General features: G+C 48.5%; 1 protein-coding gene across 5 annotated transcripts; it reads right to left on the reverse strand.

The window, feature by feature from the left end:
• Positions 1 to 256: 256 nt before the first annotated feature.
• Positions 257 to 18,693, reverse strand: Mycbpap (MYCBP associated protein). Of its 5 annotated transcripts, none has more exons than XM_051202721.1 (19): positions 18,579 to 18,693; positions 11,931 to 12,058; positions 11,185 to 11,344; positions 10,972 to 11,075; positions 10,134 to 10,317; positions 9,770 to 9,885; positions 9,118 to 9,268; positions 8,164 to 8,279; positions 7,964 to 8,079; positions 7,481 to 7,592; positions 6,237 to 6,426; positions 5,747 to 5,934; positions 4,523 to 4,669; positions 3,786 to 4,217; positions 3,294 to 3,415; positions 2,430 to 2,545; positions 1,791 to 1,936; positions 1,477 to 1,647; positions 257 to 401 (listed from the first exon to the last, which is right to left on the reverse strand). In XM_051202721.1, the coding sequence occupies exons 1-19, from the start codon at positions 18,619 to 18,621 to the stop codon at positions 300 to 302; spliced, it is 2,844 nt and encodes a 947-aa protein (XP_051058678.1). In that variant the 5' UTR covers positions 18,622 to 18,693; the 3' UTR covers positions 257 to 299. The 5 variants fall into 5 exon arrangements, with proteins under 5 accessions (XP_051058678.1, XP_051058514.1, XP_051058589.1 ...); XM_051202557.1 differs by lacking the exon at positions 18,579 to 18,693 and adding an exon at positions 18,358 to 18,493; XM_051202632.1 differs by lacking the exon at positions 18,579 to 18,693 and adding an exon at positions 18,192 to 18,284.
• Between the last annotated feature and the right edge of the window lie 1,330 nt (positions 18,694 to 20,023).

The raw sequence follows: 20,023 nt of genomic DNA on the forward strand, positions 1-20,023 counted from the left end.
TTGGCTCAGGGAAACCTGACCCTGAAAGTGTGGACCTGAGGCAGGAGCTGCTGCAAAGACAAGGCAGTTTGCCCTGTTAGCCACGTGCTGTTCTGCTTGTCATTTGCACATCACCTTACTGCTACATGTGGGTGGCCCCGAGAACCACATGTGGGCAGGTGGGATCAAGACCTAGACCATCCTCACCAGACACAGTTGAGAGCTAGCATTGCCAGAGGCAGAACAGACATGGAAGGAACCTAAAGATGCTTTATTGACTTTCCTAACCATTCTCCCAGGAGATAGCATGGGCCCACGAATCAGTTGCAAAAACGCAAAGGTTCTTCAACACTCTTTAGGGGGCTGAGCTCATCAGCCAGGACCATCATGTCAGTAACCAGGGTATCCAGCAACCCATAGACCTGGAAGAATGGGACAAACATCAGAGGCCAGCCAAGGTTCTCTCTGCAGAAGGCACTTGCTAAGAGAGAAAATATGGAGAGGGGAATGCCAAAGTTATACAGTGTATTGCTGCATGTAATTGCTTTTCAGATCTGGAGTGGGCCTGGGCTCAGTCCCAAATCTGTGTTGGTTTTCCAGAAGCCAACTCTTCTTCCTGTAAGATCATAGATCCACGTACTGAAGCTTCCAAAACCAAGCAAGACTGAGCCCTCTCCTGCAGCTGGACCACACAGCCTAAGAAAACTGACTCTTAGTACCATAAAATCAAAGAAGGGTTTATACCCCGAGAGCCCTATAATTACTTTCTAGATCCCCAACAACCATCAGAAAACTCAATGTCAGAGGTAGCAGCAAACACAACTTCTGGTCAAATGAGATCCTGGGGTGGTCCCACAATGAACAGTAATGTAAGCCCAGGTTCACAATGCCTTATCAGCTAAAGACAAGCATCCCTGTTAGATAAGCCAACATAGTGAGTATGGTTTTATAGCCCTCCACATGCCTGGGAAAACCATAGTAACATAAGACTAAGATGACCTAGGGGCATCTCTGAGGACCTGTTGCTTAAGGCCAGATCATGATGAAGCTTTGGAGCACATGCTCTCTTGCTACCCTTTGAATGTACATTGCCCCCCTCTAGAGCTCGTGTTAAAATTGGCTTCTCATGTGAGTGTTGAGAAATATGGGGACCTTTAAGAGGTCTTTGAGTCATGTGGGCCCCACCCTCACAGAGCAATTAATACCTTCACCACCTTGAGTGGTAAGGAAGAGGACTCTGCTGGCCTGCCTGAGGCCTTGGAGTTTTCTCTGAGTGACCCCAGAAGTCATGCAGAGGAATTCCTTACCACTCTGCTGGCCCATTCCCTTAGCATCAGCTGCTTCCTCTGCCTAATGCACCCTTCCTTGGCCAACCTTCATTTCTCTCTGGCATTTTTTTTTTTTTTTTGTAAAAGCAGGTGCTCCTCCATGGAACAAAGGGAATGAAAGATGCAGGTGTGAGGGCTGGGAGGTACGGCAGTCCCCTCTTCCCTTCACCTCAGCATGCAACCTGTGGGTATATTTCTCCATGACCAGGGGGTCTATGGGCTCCTGTGAAGGGACCGTGCTGTCAGGGGTAGGATCTTCCGAGGACAGCCTGTCCCGGCTTGTAGACTTCACCACTTTCTTGTCATCCTTTGTCTTCTGTTTCTTGCTGTTCAGGCGATCCTGTTTGGAGAAATGGAGCTCCTGAGGGAGGTCTGATGTTCTCTCCAATGGCTCTTCTGGAGCACACCCCCCCAAAGTTCCATGACCCCTCCAGAGCTCTCCCCAGCCCAGGGTGCAGACCATACTGAGACATTCACACATACCTCTTTCCCTGGCGTCTTGGCCCCCTTTTTTTCCTCTTTGTCTCTGATACCTGGTACTTTCTTTTCCTGGGTGGTCCCTTTCCGCTCCTCCTTCCCAATTTTACTGACTGCCACCTTCACTTCTATGACTGAAGGGGACTTCTGACCTAAGAGGGAGGAAGTGGGAGACATACAGAAGGCCCCCTATGGCCTGGCCTATACCACAGGCTTATGCCAAGGCAAGCTGGGAGATGAAGAAAACTGAGAGACCCTAGCAGGCTGAGAGCAGAGAAAGCTGAGGAAGGGAGGGAGGAGTACTTCCTTGAGCCCTCCACGTGACCTTATGGAGCAAGATTGTGTGACAATGGCATGAGACAGTTGGGGCCCCTTTCCACTATATTTAAACTCTGTGATTCAGCATGCTAAACAAGAGAACTCCACCAATGTAGGATCCGAGTCTCAAATTCTGGCAACAGACATAAAGATGGATGAGCTCCCCACCACCACCACCACCACCACCACCACCACCACCACCACCACCACCACCATGGGCTCAGTCAAGTACCTACCTACTAAGGGGATAAACAACCAAGGTCCTACTGCCTTCAGGGCAGAGGACTGAGGAAGACTACACAGAGGTGAGACCACACAATGTCTGACCTTGCTCTTCTGGAACATCCAAATAAACCGTCTCCTTCTCAGGCAGGCCCAAAAGAGCCCTTAGCCACAGCGATTGGCTTACCAGGCTGTCAATCACATCTCGCCACAGCTGCAAACTACAGACAAAGACACATTGGAGAAAAGCCATCATTCCTCATCCATCCTTGAACCTTCAGAGGCTCAGATTTCTCCCTTTAAGGACTCCAGTGAGGGAGAACTACCCTGAAAATGCAGTGCTACCAAGCAGACAACCCTCCCTGACCCTGTGCAAGTGTTCACAGTAGAATCTGCCTTCCCTGTGGCGGCAACCAAGAGACAAGGTCTAGGACTAGTGTTGAGAAGACTGAATGAACTCAGTCTTGTTTCAGAGTCTGAATTCCTGCTTGGAGCCATGGCTAGACTTGGTCAGGCTCCACAGGAAGGGCTGAGCCTTGCACAAGATTCCCGGGAGAAGGCTCCTGAGACTGTGTCCTGGGCCCTGCAAAAACCTATCCACGGAGGTCCAAGCAGGCAATGGCTGGCTGACAACAGAGAAGGGAAGGAGAGGCTCCCTCTCTCCTCAAGTGTCCCCTACCACGCCCCCCCCCCATTCTTCTGCTCATTGAGAAGGAACAAGAGGAAGGAGGAGAAAAAAAACAAGGCAAAGGATCTGTTCTGCTACAACTGCTCCCCAGAGAAGCAACTGGCAGCTGTGGGCTGCTGTGGTAGGTTCCAGAATAGGAGATGTTTGCAGCATTTCTTAGCATCCTGAGCTCAAAGGGGAAATAGCCTTCTGGATTCCAGAACTACCTTTCCCGGTCCCCAGGGCAGGAGTTGCCAAGGAAAGGCGATCTGGGGTGGTACTTACCCTTGGAGGGTACTTACCATGTCTGGTGCAGGAGGTCAGATTGCAATGGCTTCTGCTTCTGGCACAGCTCCACAGCTGCCTTGTTGAGCCGGATAAGGGCATCCTCTCTCTGGATCTCTTCAGGGAAGGTCATCACTGCCTGGTCAGGGTCATGGACACCATGGGCAAAATTTCTGGACTAGAACTCCTAGCGTCCCTGTGTTCTCTAGCAGTGGGCCTTGTTACATGGAACAAGGCCCCAAAGTATAGAGTCTATGGAAGAGCCTTCTGGGGAAGCCTGTGACCTCCCTCAAGAACTGATTCCCATGAACCCTAGGCTCCTTGTTTAAAAAAAAAAAAAAAAAAGTTCTGACTCAAGACCTCAAGACACTGCTTTTTCTGAGTCCTCAGGTTTCATCTATATGCTCTTGGGGCAAGGGAAGTTCCTGGGGCCTCCACTACTAGTTCCAGAAAACTAGCAACACACTCAGGGACATTCTCCACCAACCCCTTCAGAGTCTTAGGGGCACCTTTCTGAAATCCTCCAGGCAAAGGTTCCACCTGGGTGGAGGAAGGCTTTCAGGCTCCCAGGGGCTCCTGGTAGTCTCCCTGTCAGGACTCTCCTCCACCAGAATCTCCTCCATGATGCTCTTCCTTGGAAAACTCTTGGTGCCCATGCCAGTCTTCTGATATAGGAAGGGATCTCGGTGTTCCTTGAGCATATCCATCTCCTGCCTTAGTTGTAGGGGTGAGGCCTCCAAGACCTGGTTCCTGCTGTTCATCAGGCGATCAGAGTCTGCCAGGGCCTTCTGGACCAACAAAAATGGCACCGGAGCAAGCCGAGCTCTGGAGCTGAAGGCATCCTTCTGACCTGCCCTGGCCCCCTCAGTCTTCAGAGGCAGGGTGGAGTACTGGTTCCACAGCTGGTGCAGGCTTTGCACCACTTGATGCTGGTAATGCAACTGCAACCAAGATGAGGGAGGACACGCACAGGCACATGCAGTTGGGCCTTCCAAGAAAGGCGAGGTTTAAATGAAGAATTATATGATGTTCTGGGCTTACTAAGCATCCACCCACTTGTGAACTATTTTGGGTACATTCTAACTTCTCTGGGCCTTCATTCCCCATATTTACATCCCATAAGGATATAAATCGCACTCATTATCTCTTAGGATTGCTGTGAGGAGGTGAATTACTTGTGGAAGGCGACAGCATGTGGAAGGGTTTGCTACTACAGTCACCCAGAGCGCACAGGGCCAACCCATACCCGAGGATTCCTGTAGTGGAACAAGTCCTCCTCGGTGAGATAGGCATCCACAGGGGATGATACGCGGTCTGGAGTTGAGATGCCCCTCAGTACCTCCTGCAGCACACTCTGTGCGATGGTGACAGCCTCATGGGCAGCCAGCTTACTCTGAAAAGAAAGATGGCCCAAGATGGCAGCCTAGGCTCTCCACTGACCATGTACCCTCAAGGAGAGAGCCAGAACATTCTAGAGTAAGGCTGAGTTCTTGCCTGTATATCAGTCCCTCTGGCCTACACAGATACCTCCTATTTCAAGACTGAAAACTATGTCTCACCAAACATCTATGTTCCCCTCAGAAAGGTAAAAGGCATCCAGCAGAGGCCAGTCCAAAAGGACACTTCTGCACAGGATATGGACCCTCCAATACCCCCATTGGAAGAAGGGGTAGAGACAGAGTATACAGTTTGGGCACCACTAAGAATGGTAGTGACCTTTCCTCTGGCCTGGCCACAAAGTGAGTGTCATACAAACCCAGCAGAAGGGCATCTATCTCTCCACACGAAGGTCCTAGAGTCAGCAAATACAGTGACCTCGGCCTTTATCAAAGTTACAATCTGATTGGCACTGGCCAAGCCCCAGCCTGAAGTAGGCAGCTGTGTGTAGGGCATCACATAAAAGTCCAGCTTTCCACAGGAAATCCACAAAGTTTGGTACAAGAAAGCCACACTTAGACTGAACAGAGATCCCAGCTCTCACCTTGTACTCTCCAGGGAGGCTAATGATGGAAAAGGGTACTGAGGCTGGTCATTTAAATCATTGTCTCTGGGTTAGAAGTCTTGTCTGCTCAGTCCCACTCCATGGCGCAGTGGCAGGCAGCAATGGACAAAACACGACCCAACCCTAAAGCCTCCCATACCCACCTGGGACTCATAGCCCTAGTGTGAGAGCTCCTACTTTGGACTCTGTATGTACTTCTGTGAAGTCTGGATCACAGAGTTTCAACTTGTTCCCATCTAACTAGGGGCCACAAAGTAGGGTCATTTTCTGTCCTGCGCTAGCCTAGCTTGCCCTTCCATCTTTTACATCATAAAGGCCTGGGTATTGTTTCCTAAGCAAGAGTAGTTATCTGTCTGTGTGGTGAGAAAAATCACTTCTCAAGAGAGGAAAAATAAAGATCCCTAGAGGTACCCCTGAATGACCTGACCCAAGTGCTATCCCCCATGGCTACGGTTCTAAGTCTCTTACCTCCAGCAACTTCCTCTCATCCATAAAAATGTCCTGGGTCAGTGAGATAGCATGGAGAGTGACCTGAAGGACAGCACCTCCCAGGAGGGTAGGATGGGTCCCAAATTCCCAAGATTCCCTGAAGATGCCAGCATTCAGAGACTTGAAGAAGAAGGTAAAGTGTTTGCTTTCCCCAGGCAGAATCACCCCTGAGAGACAGAGGCAGGGGCTGTGATGGAGGAGCCGGCTGAGCCACCAGTCTGCCCATGGAAAGCACACTGCAGCCCACATCTGGTCACCAGGTCTGTGCTCCCTGAATGGCTACTCCCTCTGTGCATTCTCAGTTTTCTTGTTTTCTCAACAGGTGGGAATAGTAGACCACACACTTCATGAGAGAAATGGGAGGGTCAAGGCAGAAGGAGGGGATGGACTGAGTACTAACTAAACACTGGGGTGTCCCAGTCACTGAGGCATATGGGGGGACCTGGAGAGGAGGGCAGCTTTGGGGTACCTTCCCGGTTGTTAAAGTAAAATCGCTGTGTCCTGTTTCTCTTTAGCTCTTGGAAAAAATCCATCTGGGGCCGCCGTCGCCAGTCATACCAAATGGCCACAGTGCCATTATTGACCACAGTCAGTTCTGAAGATGTTTTCTCCCCTTCGAGGGTCTCAAATGTCAGGCGGACACCAATTCCAATGTTTTTCTGTGGGAGGAGGTGGGTACAAGTACTGTCTTGGCTAGAGATCTTGCCCTAGGGTGACCAAGGCATCCCTGTTTCCTATGACTTCTCTGGAAGTCCAGCATTCATACTGGTCCTCTGGGCTTGGTCTCCCTGAGTGGCATCAACCCCTACTGGTAAGTGCCTCTGAAGTTATCTCCAATACTAAGAAGAGAAGCATTTTACACCCGGTATTCGTTTCTGCTCCTTAGCATCCGAAGACTGTTCTAGAACTGGTATTGGAGAGGTGACTCAGAGGTTAGTTTGCAAGTCCAAAGACTGGAGATCTCATTTCCAGAAGCCAGGTTGAGTGTGACAGTGTGCCTGTTAATTCCAGCACACAGGAAGTGAAGATGGAATCCCAGAGCAAGCTGGACGGTCAGACTCACCCAAACATTAGTTCTAAGTTCAGTGAAAGCCCCTGTCTCAGTACACAGGTGGAAAGCAAGAAAGGAAAACACTATGTCAGCCTCAGTCCTACACACATATGTCCACACATGTGACTTGCACTGCACCCACACATGTACTCACGTATTTGGACATACACACGTGTACACAAGCCCACACACATATCACACACACACAAATATACAAAACTATAATAATAATATTAAACACTATTCTAAAACCTTCATCTAGCCCTATCTATGTAAGAGTTTATTTGTGTGTTTGAAGGCTACATATTATCAGTAGTGCACACCTCTGCCCCAGGGTTTCTCTGTGTAGCCTTGGCTGTCCTAGAACTTGCTCTGTAGACCAGGCTAGCCTCTAACTCACAGAGATCTGCCTGCCTCTGCTTTCTGATTGCTGGGATGTAAGGTGTGCACCATCACCGTCAGCGTTTTTAGCCTTGTGATCTCATTTTTGCTTAAGTTAGTGCTCCTATTACCATTTTTGGGCATGTGGAATGTGCAATCAGATAAAAACACATATCAGAAACTGTGTGGACTCCTTGTGACTGTTGCGGTCACCTTGAGGCCTGGCCCATCAGGAAGGGAGGTCCTTCCTGCAAGTGCATGAAGCTGAAAAGGCAGTTTACCTTGTCATCTTCGTTACTGCCTCTAATCCAGCAAGCTGGCTTCCCACAGAATAGCAGTGAAGGGCCAAGAATAGGCATGGGGACCATGTCGGAGAGGTTGGTCAATGAGTCTCTGTAAGGAAAACTGATTATTTTTCTGGCGGTTGAGCAGTCACACCACTTGGAACTGTGGACATAGTTGTCAGGAACTCTAGAAACTGGGTCAGCCTTGCTGGGTCTCTTCAAGTCTCTCTCCAGGGCCACTCCCTGTGCATAGCTGTGGAAGGCTCAGGGTGTCAGACATTTAAGTAGGACCCAATTGTTGGGAAGGAGAAGACTGCTAGCAGACATGCTGGAATGGGTTAGAGGAAAGGGAGGCATTCAGGCAATGCCTGAACGAAGCCACTCTGATTCTGACTACAGAAAGGGAAGCCTGCCCTCCAACACTGGTGGATGACAGGGCAAGCATGTTCTCCAGCCTCTCTCCCCTGGGCTCAGACTCACAGGAACACCGTATCTTCAGAAGAGCTCTTCAGACTCTTTTCAAGTGGTGAATACTCTTCTACTGTGACAGATGAGAAGGGTTTCCCACGGCCCACCACCTCCAGGCCATCTATGTCCTAAGAGTAAAGATAGGGAATGTGAGCTGACTGGCAGGTTATCACCTGAAGCACCTTGGGATAAGGTATGAAGGCATTAGCAACCTCCTGGCTGAAATCTAGTTCTGCCATGATGCTCTGGAGCTCCTTGCGCCGGTAGATCAGAAACAGACTCCGGTCCCAGGTGTAGCGGTACCAAGCATCTTTCTGTGTTGGTAATCCTAGAGTGGATATGGAGGACCTTCAGCACAGGCTGCCATCATGCCTGCTTCCCACCCTTTGCTCCAGGGTCCCGAAAACACCCATCCCCACAGTGCTCCTGAGAAGGATTGGGAAGCAGATACAGCTTCTATCGCTTTGGATTGTAATAACAGCAGCAACTACCTTCTGGTGAGTATTAGCAAGGAGCCAGAAACCCTTAATGCATATAATATCTCTTTTAACCTATCCCCACCAACGCCTATGGTAGAAAATAAGGACAACGGGAGCCAAATACCTCACAGAAATTCAGAAATCCAGTACAGCTGGGGTGTAAATCTATGCATGCTGTTGGGCTCTAAAGCATGGCTACCCTTGGAAGTATAATACAAACCACAAATGCAAGCCATGTGTGACACTTCAGATTTTCTAGATGCATGTTGAAAAGGTAAATCTCACCAACTCTTAAGTGAGATTCATTTTAACATAGTTTATTCAACTCCACATATGAAGACTACTATTGCAACTAATATAGAAATGACTACTAAAATGATGTTTTGTTTTGTTTTTCGAACGAACTGGCCTGCACTAATAGCTCATTTCTATGCAAACTTGTCGCATTCCAGGGACTCAACAGCTGCGTGGGGCTGGTGAAAGCTGTATGCCAAGGATCCTAACTTCCATGCCTCCCTTACCGCTTCTACAGTTTCACTGAGGTAGGAACTGGATCCCAGGTAGAGTCTGTGGCTTGCTCAAAGCCAAGTGAACCAGAACTGGGCCAGAGTCATGCTGAGCACGCCATACTGCCCTACCTCCTGCATCAGACACAGAGGGTCAGCAGGCCCCGGGACTACTTCTCACCAGTCTCCCTTTGGATGGAGTGGGGCTTCCTGATGTGTGTGATAGGTTCCACCAGGCCACGCTGAGTTTTTGTTTTTGTCATGAGAAGGCCTGTCGTCTCATCTCCCAGGTACTCCAGTGGACTCCAGAACCAATTGGTTGCTTTAAAACCCTGACAAGGAAGGACAGAGTAGTGAGGTCACCTCTGTATCTCACCCAGAAGATGGTGGGGCATCCACTGGGACCCAATGGCACTTTCTTGTTTTCAAGACGCCAGAAAGATGCGGTGAGCTGGTCCCAGCCCAGACACTCACTGATATGTCAAAACACAGCACATATATGTATATATATATATATATATATATATATATATATATATATATACACACACACACACCGTATACACACACACACATGTATACACACACACACATATATATATATGCACACACACACACACAAACTATTAAAGTGAACATCTCTGAAACATGAAATAATACAATAAAGATACCAAGGGCTTAACAATGCTTGGTAATGGACAGGCTATTTTCTCCCTAACCATGTAACTAGAGACAAGTTAGCACCACCCCCCTTCTCCTCCTCTCCCTCTCTCCCTCTCTCCTCCCTCTCTCCCTCTGCCCCTCTCTCCCTCTCTTGGGAACAGTGTCCTCACTTTTCTGTCATGCTGGGTGGGAAGTGCACGGTCAATGAGTTCCCGTTCTTCCTGGATCCTTCTGTAGCTCTCCCCAGCATGCATCAGCAGCTCACTCACTGGCTTCTTCAGATGCTCTAGAGAGGGAGAAGGAAGAACACCTCAGCTTCACCAAAACAGAACACACAGGCTCAGGCACTGAGTCGGGTGGCCCACTCTTGGGCTCACTTCAGGACCCGCTGAGGCCTGAGAACCAGAGGCTATCAATAGCAGCAGTCCAAATGCTAGTCAGTGCCAGTCCAAGCTGTGGAAGGGTAGGGGAGAGGACATGGAAGAGCTTCCGTGCCAGATGGAGGCCTGGCAAGTCCCTGTCAGCTCAGCTCACCACTGAGGAATTCCTGTTGCTTCTTCCACAAGGCAACATGCCGTCTCCAGTTCTTCAGGAAATTGTGCTGGAGAGGTGGGGCCCATGGAGGCCTCTTCCCTTCCTTTGGGGCCTTTGGCTTGGGCTCTTCTTTAGCTGAGATGAGGGTCATCAGACAGGGTTGGACGTGTATCAGCTTAGCTAGCTGGAACATACAAGTAGGGGAGGAAGTCTGACCTGAGCCAGGTCCCAGCTTTTGTCCTGCTCTAAGAACCCCTCCTCTTCAGGACCATAGGGTGGCAAGGGACAGGAAACAAACCAGGGGACCTGGGGAACACTAACAGTCCCCTCTGTCCAGAAGGGTCAGCGTCCTTTAAGCAAACTCTTCACAACTGATGGTTTCCTCTAGAGAAACTGACCAGACCCAGTACCCACCCCCAACAGAAGTGAAGAATCTGAGACACAGGAGTGCTGTGTGACAGGAAGGTAGAACTGGGAACAGTAGGGAATGTTTTCCTCCAGCAATCCAGTCTCCGGAGATGGGAAATGAGGAGCTGGGCCCAGAGTTCTGCTGCCTTGTGGGGTTCAGTCTACCCAGACCCAGAGTTCCACAAGACAAGCTCTGAATTCCTTCTAGTAAATCCCCGCTTCAGCAGAAGGTGGCTTAAATGGGCAGCTGGCTTCTGTGACTTGGCACTACTCCCCCAAAGGGTCACTTACCATCTAGACCCAAAAACTGACCTATATCTTGAACCCTACCCATATACCCCCCTCTCCACACACACAACCCTTTGACCTCTGCAGGGGAGCAAATGGCTCTAGCAACTTCTGTCAGCTACATAGCTCTGGATGAACAAACCTGGGTATTCCCTCGAGCAACTGCGATCCTTTTAAAGTCCTGGAGACTTCCCAAGATCTGGTGAGGCAGGATTTGGTCACCACTTAAGAAGCTGTCGCCAGGACCTGGAGAGGGAAGAAGGATGGAGAGGCAGAAGCTGTGAACAGCTGTTTGATGGAGAATGGGCTTTCTTTCAAGACCCACCCAAGAATGCAAGGCCTAGGGAACCTGTACCAGAATAGTCCAGGGGCTTTGTGGCAGCATCAGGATGAGCAGGATGAGCTACCAAGTGGTAGACCTTTCTGCTGGAATCCTTCGGTTTGAGCTTCCGGATGATAAATTTCTGTGTCACAACAGGCTTTCCTCCTGTTTCTGCAAACCGAGGAATGTGTTGCTAAAAAAGAAACAAAGCTGAAGAAAATGCTACCTGCCAAGAGGAGGAGGAACACACACACACACACACACACACACACACACACACACACACACACACACACACACCACACATCCCAGTTCTTGGTAGGTAGGGTTCCTGAGGACTTCCCCAGCTCCATCCATATGTCCTGTCCTGGAAATGCCTGTGTCACAGACCTGAGATTTAAGAGCAACCTGTAAACAACGATCCTTGGCATGTCCAGACAGATTAAGAGTGACCAACAGGCAAGGGGAAAGGCTGGAGTTCAGCAGCCTTGTGCTCGTTTCTGACCATGCTGCTTGAACTTGCTTGCCCACCTGTGGAATGGGCATGATGGTGCTTGCCCCAAGGTACTTCACGATTTTGTGGCTCTAACTACAATCTCAAAATTTGAAAACCCAACTTCCTGTATGTTCCTTCAAATGCTAAGGTAAAATAATTTGTATTTGATGGATTATTTTTTTCCATGAATTTGGTGACTCCTTGAGATCAGGAAGCTGATGGAGGGATAGATGACCACGAGAGTGGCTGGATGTTCTAAGAGATCCCTGACCTTCAACCTTACCTTCTTCAAGTCTTCTTTCTTGATGGCCAAGGCAAGAATGTCATCTCCTTGTAAGACATTGCTGACAGGTTCAGGCTCTTCCTGAATGGGGGGAGTGGGCTGTTCAGGTGCCTTTGCCCGCTTCTTTTCTGGAGAGAAGAAAAAAAAAAAGATATGTTCCAAGAGCTCTCTGCATATATTCCTACACAAATGAGGCGCAGCTCAGTGGTTGCCTAGCAATCATGTGCAAGTTAGTGAGGCCCTGGGCTCATTCCCTCACACCACAAGTTCAAAGCTGGCCTTGAACTCACAGAGACCCACCTGCTTCTAAGTGCTAGTCTTAAGGGTGGGTACCACTATACTTGGCCCTTTTTAATTTTACTTTTTTGTTGTTTGAGATAGGGTTTCTCTGTGTGGCCTTGGATTCACTCTGTAGACCACGTTGGCCTCAAACTCAGACCTGCCTGCCTCTGCCTCCCGAGTGCTACAATTAAAGGCGTGTGGCACCATTGTCCTGCTAATTTTGATTTTTTGACATAAGGTTTCATGTAGCCCAGGATGGCCTCAAATTCACTATGTAGCCCAAGATAACCTCGAGGACCCTCCTAGCTCTGTCTCTCAAGCATTGAGGTTACAGGTGTATGCCAACACCTGCAGCTGCTTGGCACTAGTCATTTTTTCTCTTTTAGAGGGGTAAGGGTGGGTAGGGGTGTGTCTCATTATCTATGTCATCCTGGCTGTCCTAAAACTTGCTGTATAGACTAGGATGGCCTTGAACTCACAGAAATCCACCTGCTTCTGCCACTGTGTCAGTTTTAACCATCATCATAAGCCTGGCTATCTGGCACTTATTATTCTTGCATAAGACCCAAGTTTCTATGGCTAATAAATACCTGCGTACCAGCTTAAAACCATTTGTGAGCACTTGGGAGGCAGAGGCAGGCGATCTCAGTGAGTTTGAGGCCAGCCTGGTCTAATTTACAAAGTGAGTTCCAGAACAGTCAGGACTCTTATGCAGAGAAACCCTGTCTCAAAAAAAAAATTGTAACACCAATCCCAGTGGATCTGATGCATGTGGTACACGTATATGCATTAAGCAAAACATTCATATATATATATGTACATATATACATATATATATATATATAATTTATTTTCATTTATTTTTTGTCTTGACTTTTGAGACAGGGTTTCTCTGTAGGTTTGGAGACTGTTCTGGAACTCTCTTGGAAGATCAGGGTGGCCTGGAACTCACAGAGATCTGCCTGCCTCTGCCTCCCCAGAAGTAAATCTTTTAAAAAGAAAGAATTCTTTAATCTTAGAACTTCTGCATTACAGGTCAGCCTGGTCTATACAGTGAGACCAGGCCAACCCGAGTTACATGGTGAGGTCCTGGGAAGAAGATTTTAGTTTGGGGGTGAAAACAGCTACAAAAGACAAAATGGCCAGGCTGACTGAGTGACTTAGCAGGGAACACTAGAGGCCCCAACCCAGGGGTGGTTAGGGTGTCTTCAATAAAGAAGCGGTATTCCTACTGAGAAAGAGAAGCTCCACACAGAACAAACATTCCAGAAGAACCAGTGTGAAGAGGCCTAGAGGCCAGAGAGGAGGGAGAACCCTCTGGAACTCAAAGCATGCCCTGTAAAATCACTGGAGTGGAGTGAGCTGGGGGTGGGACGCAGAAAGGCAGAGGAAGGAGCAGCCATGTCACCGGGAGCTCAGTGATCCATACAAGGGACTTCCCCCTACCCTGAGGACAAAGGCAGGCAGGGCTGGGGCAGCCTAGGGGGCTGAGATTGGGAACAAGATTATTTAAGGGTATGCTGCAGCCAGAGATGCCAGATGCCGGTGGGCCATGCAATTGCAGTAAAGTACAGAGATCAGAGTTTATGTCACTGAAGTGATAGCTAGAGGACCTCTGCATTCAGGGAGGTGGCTTAATTCTTCTTTCACCTCTCTCCCCCACCCCCCACTTAGAAGGGTTTGATATAAACATCTATAGGAAACAATCAAAGGAGAACATAAACTCAGCCATCAGGGGGTTTAGAACAACACTTGGATTTTATCTATTGCTTCTCAAAATGCTCTAATCAGTAAAAGACTGTACCACTCCAACATCAAGGCAGGGGCTTTGATTCATACAATCAAACTTTTTTTTTTTTTTTTTTTAAAGAAATGTCCACACTGTAGGTGTTTTTTTGTTTTGTTTTGTTTTGGTTTGGTTTTTTTTTTTTTTTTTTTTTTTTTTTTTTTTTTTATCATTCCAAACATAACTCTCAGTCCATCTCCTCCACAGGGGAAGCAGCTCAGGGTATCTCTGCACAAAGTGCATACACACACACACACACACACACACACACACACACACACACACACACACACAGAGGCAGAATTGAGCAGTCTGACCCCATTTAGCTCTGCTCTTCAACCACACCTGGAGATGCAGCCTTGGGTTTTGATTTAGCTTTGTTTCTTTGAGACAGTGTTTCTCTGTGTAACGCCAGCTGTTCTGGAACTCTCTTTGTAGACCAGGCCATCTTCAAACTCAGAGACCCACCTACCTCTGCCTCCAAGTACTGGAATAGTGCTGCGATTAAAGTCGTGCACGTCACCATGGCCCTGAGCAAAGTTTTTTTTCTGAGACAGGATCTTCCTACTGAAGCCCAGGCTGGCCTGGAATTTGCTATTTTTCTGCCTCAGCCACCTGAGCACAGAGATTACTGGCCCCCATCTAGAAGGGCATGGGTTCTGATTTTTAATTCTCTCCCCTTTTATAGAAACATCAAAGCAGGTGGCAACCCACATGGGAACTGTGGCCAGTTGAAGATCCACTGTTAGAAGAAACATTTCCATATTATTTATGTTTTCCTGGACACGTGTTTCTTCTCCTCATCACCTTGGTCTACATCTTCCCTAGGGACTAAATGGCTCCAGATGCACTTTTCACTGACAGGTATAGAATTACTGGTATATAGATATAAACATGGACCTTCAACACTGCCGAAGATTCCCAGAACCAAAGCTCCCACCACACTCAGGGAGCAACACAGACCCTGATAGGTTGCAACTGAAGCAGCCCTGGAAAGCTCTGATCTGAAGTTTAACAGATGGGGAATGGTTAACTATTCATTCAACTGACAAGTGCATTTCAACTGCATTATCTTAGGGACTATCCATCAAGTACCATCTTTTGTTGTTTTCTTTTCTTTTCAGATAGAATCTCCTTCTAGTCCAGGCTGACTTGGAACTCACTATGTAGCCCAGGCAACTGCCACACTAATGACCATTCTCCTGCCTCAGCTTTCTGAGTGCTGGTTTTACAGGTGTGAGCTACTATGCCTAGTTCACCAAGCACCTTCTATGTGTTGCAAAGGACAGAGAAGATAGTATATGACATTGCAATATGGTCCCTCTTGAAGGAAATATAAACACACAGTGATTTTTTTTTTCAGGGACAGTTTCTTTGTGTAACAGCTCATGCTGTCCTGGAACTTACTCTGTAGACTAGCCTGGCCTGCTATTCACAGAGATCTGCCTCCCGAGTGCTGGGCCACCACTGCCCTGAGCACACAATGATATTAATGTGAATGTCTGAATGAAAATCAAGCTGATAGGTCTCATTGGCCATTCAAAGAACAACTATGCCAGGCACAGACTTGATCCTAAAGAAGGATCAAGGAATAGCTGTAGGGACAGCTATCCAGCCTGGAGGAGCTGGAAGGGGACAAATGCTTTGCAGACAAATGCCACAGAACTCTGTAGGCAGTTCAGGTTTCTACACAGGTTCCCAGTGTTTGCTTGTCTTTACGCTCGAGAATCAGAGACCTCAGAGACACACAGCACAAGACTACAGAGGTAGACCTGCAAATGTTGGTATTTCAGATAAGGCCACAGTGAGAGCAAGACTGAATGTGGCAAGTGTGTGGCATGATGGCATGGAAGGCTTGCTAGGAAGGCAAGGCTGCTAATCAGGATGAGGGGAAACAGTGTGGTGGCTTTGGGGCCTTAGCCACAAACAGAAGAGCAACAGTAACAAAGGTATTCAGTGAATATTCTCTGCCATGCCCGTAACTCTGTGTGTGTGTGTGTGTGTGTGTGTGTGTGTGTGTGTGTGTGTGTGTATACAATCTTTGTAATAGATATTAAATGAAGTCCAGGTCAGAGATCTGAGCCCTGGTACTGGAGAGTGGAGTGATGACAGTGACATTTCAGAACAACCCGTCCAATGACAGTGAGTCAGACAGGCTGGAGGCAGACCAGGCAGGAAGGACCAGTCCTCAGGCTAGGGGCAGCTCTGGGTGTCCTAGAGGACCACACAGGGTAGAGGTGTGTTGCTACTGAACTTGAGGCCCAGTGCTTTGTTCTGGAAACCCAAGCTGAGTGGGGCTTTTGGCAAGCCAGAGAGCTGGCATTTCTCTGTCGTGACAGGGGTCAGACACAAGCCTCTTTGAATGGGACAGTTGGGCAACACCTCTGTTGGAGCTAAGGCAAGAAGACTACTAAGGGGGTGAAGAAGGGGGTAGAAGATGGGATCTGTTTTCTTTTCTACTTCTTACACAAACATCATTCTTCCCCAATGTTGCTGAAAGTCTTTAGGTAACTGACATCAAGGTTGAGCCGGGGGAAACAAGCCAGAACTGTTCCTCCCGGAGCAGAGCTGTCATTGTAGTAGAAGGGGCAGCTAGAGCTACTTGTAGCTTAGCAACAAGGCCAAGGAGAGCCACACAACTCTGTAAGGCAGTTCAGGTACTAAACAGGTTCCCAGTTGTGCTTGCTTGCCTTTATGCTTGAGAATCAGAGACTCAAAGACACACAGCACAAGACTACAAGATCACACTTGTGACCTAGACACATGACACTGGGGAGGCAGGCTACATTCCACTACATTAGAAGCTTCTAAGCAAGTTCAAGGAAAAGGGACTTTGCATGTGAAATACTGTGCACACACACTCTGGTGCACATTCTTAACTCAAAGGCTACTTAACAAATCCAATCCTTCCCTTATTAAAAACAAATACACAGTGAAAAAATCCCTTCTTTGATCTGTTTACAGCAGAAAGTTCAAATCTGATTAAGATCGCTCTGAAAGTAGGTGAGCACGTGGCAGTGGCTAGGAGAGCCCTTGGCTGCCCTTGGGAAAGGGAACCAATTATTTTTTTTCTCTCTCCTTCTCAACTATTAAAAGTATGTCATGAAACAGCACCAGCTTTTTATACTATGAAGAAACATAAAAGAAAGCCAAATTCAAAAAAAAAAAAAAAAAAAAAAAAAAAAAAAAAAAAAAAAAAAAAAAAAAAAAAAGAAAAAAAGAAAAAGAAAGAAAAAACCCTCCAGGACCTCTTTAGTTCTCTGGGCCTCCCAGGGGACTTTGCTGACTCTTGGCCTGCCCCTCTCTTCACAGTGTGCTGCACCAGGCCGAGGAGGCTGGGTCCCCTCAGGGCCTGCAAGGGTGCACAACAAGACTGATTTTGCATGGGAAGCCCTTTCAAGGTCTGGCCCCTGCCCACCTGCACAGTCTTCTGGTTCCTGTGTTAATTGATCCATGAATTCACACTGCTCTCCAAACTCAGAAAGTGAAGCCTTCGTTTTCTACTTGTCTTTCTTTAATAGGCCATACAAGCCATCTCTACTTCAAAAAGCCCTTCCCTCTAAATCTACCAATCAAGGCCTAATTCAAAAGCTCTGAGGGTCCTTCATTTCCATAGGAATCTATATTTGCATTTATAAGTCTTTTGGTATGCCTCTGGGTCTTTGCTTGTGTTTCTGGAGGATTGATACCTCTGTGCCTACCAGTGTCCATACATGACAGACATCAGTAAATACAAACAGGGCAAAGGATTGCTCAGTACCAGAGCATTGCTTAGCATATAAGTGGCCCCTAGATTCCATCCCCAGCAGGACATTCTTTAAAAGGCAGTGGGTTGCAAATGGAAACATTCATGGTACTAGTTCATATTAGACTGGATATCTTTCGTGAGGCTGGAAAGGCCAAGTGGTAGGAAATAAATGGCACTCTGAAACCGATAGAATTAGAGTTTTGTCGATTTTACTCGTGGATTTTTCACCAGCATGACTCTTAAGTGACCCCTGTCTCAATTCCCAAGAACCTCACCTGGTGCTCCCTGGTTCTTGGGCATCTGGACATCTCACCCAATCCAGGAACCCTGTCACCTGCACCACTCTAAGATACAATTTGAGTTGGAGGTCTCATGCCTCCTGTCCAAGCCTGTCCCCCCCCCCACCTCCGCCCTGTCGCTGACCCGTGAAGCTCCAGTCCCTCACTTGCCATATCACCACCACTGAAGTCCAGAGTGCTATGTCTCCCTCCTTCAGCCTCTGTCCTGTTCCCCATGGTCTCAGTGACCCTCCCTGGAATCTGTAGTAGCCTAACCACAGCCCAAGCGTCCCTGTCGGGTTTTCCTGAGCACCCAAGGCCTCCAGCGCCAACCTTTGACGCTCTCTGCGGCCTCCAAGAACCTGCTGGTTGGAATTTTGAGACGGGATTCCTTCTTGAGGGCCTTCATGGTGCTGCCCCAGGTTAACAGCGTGGCCCTGTGCGTCCAGCCCCCAAGATGACTGCGCAGCGAGGCACCCCCTGCGACCCCGCCCGCCAGCGGCCGCCGCAGCGTCCATAGCAACCAACGCCCCGCGCGGGGAGCACGCACCCACCGAGCAACTTGGGCGGGGATTGCTTGTCATTAGACTTCTTCATCAGGATGCGCCCGCGCGCGTGCCGCAAGCGGCTCCTCAGGCTCGCTCGCAGACCCCGAGAATGTCCGGGTCAGACTCTTGACGTCACAGGAGGCGCTAGAGAGCTCCAAGGCGTCATCAGCTGGTCTGGGTAGGACAGGGGCTAGCTGCAGTAGCTAGCTGAGGCTGAGTGGCTGAAATGGGGACAATACTGTCATGTGCCATCCCCTACTCAGACCCCCCCCCCCGCCCTTACCCCCAGGTGCTCCTGCCTTGAACCACGACTTACTGGCCTGCCTTCAGGCTTTCCTGAACGCCCCAGTGCACACCCGGGTGTGCCCTGACCCCTTCTCCTGGTCATAAGGGGCTCCTCTGCCCCAGGCGCCTGTCATCTGTCCTGCCCAGTCAGCAGTCACTGGGACATCACTTCCTAGTCCAGTCTAATGCTTCCTACATTTGGGATCTTTACGTGCAGATATTTCCGTTGGTTCCTCAGTGAAGATATCCTTTCCTGTTATCTCAAATTTCCTTTCCTTTCCTTTCTTTTCTTCCTTCCTTCTTCCCAGAACTTGCTCTATAGACCAGGCTGTCCTTGAACTCACAGAGATCCTCCTGCCTCTTCTTCCCAAGTGCTGGGATTAAAGTCGTTTGCCATCACTGGCCAGCTTTCAGATTTTTAAGTGTATCTGCTTTAATTTTTTTTTTTTTTTTTTTTTTTAACCCAGAGCTCTAATGTATTCTGGAATCCTCTGGTTTGTTTCTGAGGTTGGGCCCCTCTCCAGAGCCAGGGCTTTACTAATAGCTCCTCATGACTGACACATGCTCCAAGGGCAGCCCTCCTGCTGGGATGCAGGCACCAACTCCCCTCTACCCCCACAGGGTCTTCCAGGGACACTTAGGGGGCACTGAAGACACACCAGGCAGATGCTCTGTTACCTGGGCCCTCCAGAGAGCAGGCTGTAGGATGCAGAGTGAAAGGGTTATGGCAGTAAAGTGTGAGACCTATGGTGAGATTTGCTTCCTCTGTGGGAACTGTGGAGCCCGCGAATGAAAGCAGGAGTAATGCAGAAGGAAAGAGCTTCCAGCAGCAAAATTGCAGGGTCACCTTCAGTGACCTTTATGACAACCTACCTAAGGAAGTCTCATGGTTTTTCTTTTTAAAGATATTATTATCATTATTACTATTATTGGTTATTTGAGACAGGCTTTCTCTGTGTAACAGTCCTGGCTGTCCTGGAACTCCCTCTGGAGACCAGGCTGGCCTTGAACTCACAGAGATCTGCCTGCCTCTGCCTCTGGAGTGCTGGGATTAAAGGCATGCACCACCACTGCCCGTCTTAAAGTTATATTTTATTCTTTTGTGATAGGGTCACACTATGTTGCCTACGATGGCCTCAAACTCAATATTTTCTTGCTTCCTTCTT

This window comes from Phodopus roborovskii, unplaced genomic scaffold (genome assembly GCF_943737965.1).
Source record: "Phodopus roborovskii unplaced genomic scaffold, PHOROB, whole genome shotgun sequence".
NCBI lineage: Eukaryota > Metazoa > Chordata > Mammalia > Rodentia > Cricetidae > Phodopus > Phodopus roborovskii.